This window comes from Alosa sapidissima, chromosome 9 (genome assembly GCF_018492685.1).
Source record: "Alosa sapidissima isolate fAloSap1 chromosome 9, fAloSap1.pri, whole genome shotgun sequence".
Taxonomy (NCBI): Eukaryota; Metazoa; Chordata; class Actinopteri; order Clupeiformes; family Clupeidae; genus Alosa; species Alosa sapidissima.
Window position 1 is genome coordinate 33,436,962 of NC_055965.1, and position 5,000 is coordinate 33,441,961.

The window sequence follows — 5,000 nt, forward strand, 5'->3', positions numbered from 1 at the left end:
TGGAAGTAAAATCAAGTCATTTTCATCTTTTTACCATGTTGCCAGGGATGGGCAGTATTTCTAAATATTTCTTAAAATACGTATTTCAAATACAAAATATTTGTTTTGTAAATATTACTATTTTGTAATTGAAACACTTGAAGCGAAAACCATCATTAACTTTTTCAGAAAATTTAAATAGTCTGGCGAGGTGGGGCCACAGGTTGGCACATTCCTGGGATGGACCTGCTGCGTCTTCATCCATTTTTTCGTCCATGGTGTTTCGTCTCTTATCTAAATCTGACCATGGAGTTGACTTTGGCGGTGATTGCTGATAGGCTGTCCCAATCAGTGGCGCCTGCACAATCCAATCACGTTTGACAGGGAAACAACAAATTGAGGGTTTCTGAGATTTTTCTTTTTTCCTTTTTTTTTTTTTAGAAGTAGTAACGGGTACTCACGGCTATGGATAGAAATGTAGTGGAGTAAAGAGTACAGTATTTGCCTCTCAAATGTACTTGAGTAAAGTCATGAGTACTCCCCAAAAATGATACTCGAGAAAAGTACAGATCCCTCAAAATTGTACTATGCACTCCGTTACTGTGCGGCAAAAGTAAATGCACTCCGTTACTGTCCGGCTCTGACACACACACACACACACACACTGTTCCACTGTCAGTGGAAATACTCTGCATTGTCTCTTTTATGGTGAAACAAGTATTATGATTCAATATTGTGTGTGTGTGTGTGTGTTTACAGTAAGCAAAAGAAGGCTCCTTTGTCTCTTGAGGACTTCAGACTCATCGCTGTCCTTGGAAGGGGACACTTTGGGAAGGTAAAAATGTCTGTGTGTGTTTACGTTGGTGTGTGTGTGCGTGTTTTCCTTGGTGTGTGTGTTTTTCTCGGTGTGTGTGTGTGTGTGTGTGTGTGTGTGTGTGTGTGTTTTGGTGCTTATGTATCTTTGTCTTTGTTCATTAGGCAATATGATGTGTGTGGCTGACAAACACTGTGTGTGTGTGTGTGTGTGTGCGTGTGTGTGTGTGTGTGTTTGTATGTGTGTGTATTCATATGTGTGAGTGTATTCATATCTCTGTGTGTGTGTGTGTGTGTGTGTGTGTGTGTGTGTGTGTGTGTGTATGTTTGTATGTGTGTATATTCATATGTGTGTGTGTGTAATCATATCTGTGTGTGTGTGTGTGTGTGTGTGTGTATGTATGTGTGTGTATTCATATCTGTGTATGTATGTATGTGTGTATTCATATCTGTGTGTGTGTATGTGTGTCTCAGGTGTTGCTGGGAGAGTATAAGAAGTCAAACACGATGTACGCCATCAAGGCCCTGAAGAAAGGAGACATCATGGCCAGAGACGAGGTGGACAGGTCAGCAGACTGCTCCCTAGTGTCCTTACTACCCAGTGTCCTTACTACCCAGTGTCCTATCTCAACTCTAGTGCTCCTTAGTGTCCTTACTACCCAGTGTCCTTACTACCCAGTGTCCTATCTCAACTCTAGTGCTCCTTAGTGTCCTTACTACCCAGTGTCCTATCTCCTCTAATGCTCCTTAGTGTCCTTACTAGTATCTGTATATACTAGTGTGTGTGTAGGATGTTTAAATATACATTTATTATATTTAGTCTTTTTATTTATCATGAATTTGACTAAACATTGTATTTGTTTATACCTCCTTCTTTCGTTCTCTCATGTCCTCTCTCTATTCTCTCCTTCTCTCATGTCCTCTCTCCTTCCATCCCTCTTCCCCTCCCTTCCCTCTCTCTTACCTTTCTCTCTCCCTCCCTATCCTCTCCTCTACCCTTTCTTTCTCTCTCTCTTCCTCTCCCCCCCCCCCCCCCCTCTCTCTCTCTCTCTCTCTCTCTCTCTCTCTCTCTCTCTCTCTCTCTCTCTCCTTCCATCTCTCTATATCTCTCTCCCTCTCTCCCTCCTTCCATCTCTCTTTCCCCCTCTCTCTCTCTCTCTCTCTCTCTCTCTCTCATTCAATCTCTCCCTCTCTCCCTCCATCTCCCTCTCTTTTCTCTCTCTCTCTCCTTTCATCTCTCTCTCTCCCTCCTTCCATCTCTCTCTCTCTCTCTCTCTCTCTCTCTCTCATTCAATCTCTCCCTCTCTCCTTCCATCTCTCTCCCTCCATCTCCCTCTCTTTTCTCTCTCTCTCTCCTTTCATCTCTCTCTCTCTCTCTCTCTCTCTCTCTCTCTCTCTCTCTCTCTCTCCCCCTCTCTCTCTCCAGTTTGATGTGTGAGAAGCGGATCTTTGAGACGGTGAATAACTCCCGGCACCCGTTCCTGGTGAACCTGTTTGCGTGTTTCCAGACGCCGGAGCACGTGTGTTTCGTCATGGAGTACACGGCCGGGGGCGACCTCATGATGCACATACACACCGACGTCTTCACCGAGCCACGCGCTGTGTAAGTCTGTCTGTGTGTGTACGTGTGTGTGTACGTGTTTGTGTGTGTATACGTGTGTGTGTGTGTGTGTGTGTACGTGTTTGTGTGTGCGTGTGTGTATACGTGTGTGTGTGTGTGTGTGTGTGTGTGTGTGTGTATACGTGTGTGTGTACATGTACTAACATCTGTTTGTGTGTTTTTCAGGTTTTACGCTGCCTGTGTGGTTCTCGGCTTGCAGTTTCTCCACGATCATAAGATTGTGTATCGGTGAGTTATGCACCAAAACAAACACACACAAACAAACAAATACTCACAGTCGGATGACAGCCATGAGGGCACTGTGGTGTTGTCTAGCACACACACACACAAATACACATACTCACACACACACACACACACACACACACTGTGGTGTTTTCTAACCACACACACACACACACACACAGTGGTGTTGTCTAACTAGCTGCTGTGTTTTCTCTCCTCTGCAGAGATCTGAAGCTGGACAACCTTCTGCTGGACACTGACGGCTACGTCAAAATCGCAGACTTTGGCCTCTGCAAAGAGGGTAGGACTGACTGTGTGTGTGTGTGTGTGTGTGTGTGTGTGTGTGTGTGTTTTTGTAGTTGGGATATAAAGATGTATTTCCTATGAGTTAGATTATGTATCGTGCTAAAGCTTCATTTATTACAGTGCATGAAAATGCACTGTACTGTTCTTCCTAGGCTTCTGCTTCTACTTCTACTACTTATTATTATTCCGCTTACCACTTTTTCCGTACGCAATTTCTCTTGAATCGTTTAACCTAGAAACTTCATTCAAACTTCGTAACGTAGGTATTCAAATAGACCAGGTTGCTATGACGTTTCATCTTTGTAACTTTTATGCTTTTTAAACTATTAATTAAAAACTATTCAAAATTTCCCCATAGACTTAACATAAGGCTGATGACATCACAATAGGGCCAATAAACGATTCGAATTTTGTGCCAGGTGTTCAGGCCACCTGCAGCAACTGCCACTCTCAGGCTTTAAGCATACAATCTGGCTCTCTTAAGACTACACTTCCTGTTCAACTGTTTCCTCTGCCCACAACTGTTTCAAAATAAAAGTCCTTACTACAATAATTCCCTATTAAATAATTTAACCATTTAAACTATCCACCTATTTAACTGTTCAAACATTCCAACTATATTAAACCACCACCTACATAGCAACCAACATAGCAACCACTTCAAGTACCCTAGCAACCATGTCAAATACCCTAGCAACAGCCTAGCAACCGCTTCCACAATTACAACCTAGCAACCAATGTAGCAACCAATGAGAGTAACCTAGCAACAGCCTAGCAACCGCTTCCACAATTACAACCTAGCAACCAATGTAGCAACCAATGAGAGTAACCTAGCAACCAGCATAGCAACCACCACAACTAAGTCAGCAACAGCCTAGCAACCACCTCAAGTACCCTAGCAACAGCCTAGCAACCTTGTCAAATACCCTAGCAACAGCCTAACAATCACCTCAATTACCCTACCAACAACCTAACACCTCAATTACCCTAGCAACAACAATCAACCACTTTCAACATGTTTACCCTAGCAAACATTAGCTAAGTAACATGGTTAGCATTGCTAGCATTGTTAAAATCATGGTTAGCAAACATTAGCTAAGTTAGCTAGGTAACATGGTTAACATATTTAACAATTCTAACATTAACATTGTTAACATTGTTAGCATAGCTACTAGCAAACATTAGCTAAGTTATCTGTTTTAACACTATTTTACATCATATGCATTTTCTAGATTACTTTACTGGTTATTCCTTGGAATTGCATTTCTAGTTTCCTTTCCTTTTCTTTCTCTCTTTCTCTCCCCCTTCTCTCCTTAACCTCTCTGTCTCTCTTTCCCTCCCTCTTTCCCTCCCCCTCTCTCTCTCTCTCTCTCTCTCTCTCTCTCTCTCTCTCTCTCTCTCTCTCTCTCTCTCTCTCTCTCTCTCTCTAGGTATGGGTTTCGGGGACCGCACCGGCACGTTCTGTGGCACTCCGGAGTTCCTGGCCCCCGAGGTGCTGACGGACACGTCCTACACACGAGCAGTGGACTGGTGGGGTCTGGGCGTGCTCATCTACGAGATGCTGGTGGGAGAGGTGAGGAGAGAGAGAGGTAGAGAGGTAGAGAGAGAGAGGTAGAGAGAGAGACAGAGAGAGAAAGAGAGCGAGAGAGAGAGCAATGATACAAAGCCTCTCCACACATACACACACACACACACACACACACACACACACACACTCCTCTGGGCTCCTCCCCATGTTAAAGCCTGTGTTGCAGGTTAACCACCACTGTTGATTAATGGGTACATAAAGCACTCAATATATGTATATCATTTTTAAAAATGTCTTCAAATGGTGTTAAATGCCAGTTTTTGTTGTTTTTAGCATTAGCGGGGGTTTTTTACGGAATTCGGTGATGACGTCACTTTGGGGACTACATGATCTGCGCTTCATTCATTTTAATGCATTTCAATGGACATCGCGGTTACAGTTTCAACATAAAGTTTGTACATTTACACTTCGAATTTCGTCACAGCATTTATATCACAGCTACCCTATGATCTACCAATGGTAATAACG

At 43.3% G+C, this 5,000-nt stretch overlaps 4 protein-coding genes across 3 annotated transcripts in view; all 4 read left to right on the forward strand.

The window, feature by feature from the left end:
• The window catches only part of LOC121718854 (zinc finger protein 665-like), a 1,212,449-nt gene that overhangs the window by 724,488 nt on the left and 482,961 nt on the right, over positions 1-5,000 (forward strand).
• Positions 1-5,000, forward strand: part of LOC121718796 (NACHT, LRR and PYD domains-containing protein 3-like) — an 800,724-nt gene that overhangs the window by 672,067 nt on the left and 123,657 nt on the right. The window lies entirely within an intron of this gene.
• The window catches only part of LOC121718792 (protein NLRC5-like), a 787,595-nt gene that overhangs the window by 573,470 nt on the left and 209,125 nt on the right, over positions 1-5,000 (forward strand). The gene's annotated exons all lie outside the window — the stretch shown is intronic.
• The window catches only part of pkn1a (protein kinase N1a), a 34,249-nt gene that overhangs the window by 21,160 nt on the left and 8,089 nt on the right, over positions 1-5,000 (forward strand). Inside the window, exons 15-20 of the mRNA XM_042104138.1 lie at positions 739-814; positions 1,267-1,358; positions 2,219-2,395; positions 2,579-2,641; positions 2,863-2,939; positions 4,375-4,517. Of these exons, the coding sequence (XP_041960072.1) occupies positions 739-814; positions 1,267-1,358; positions 2,219-2,395; positions 2,579-2,641; positions 2,863-2,939; positions 4,375-4,517 (628 nt within the window). The remainder of the gene's footprint in view (positions 1-738; positions 815-1,266; positions 1,359-2,218; positions 2,396-2,578; positions 2,642-2,862; positions 2,940-4,374; positions 4,518-5,000) is intronic.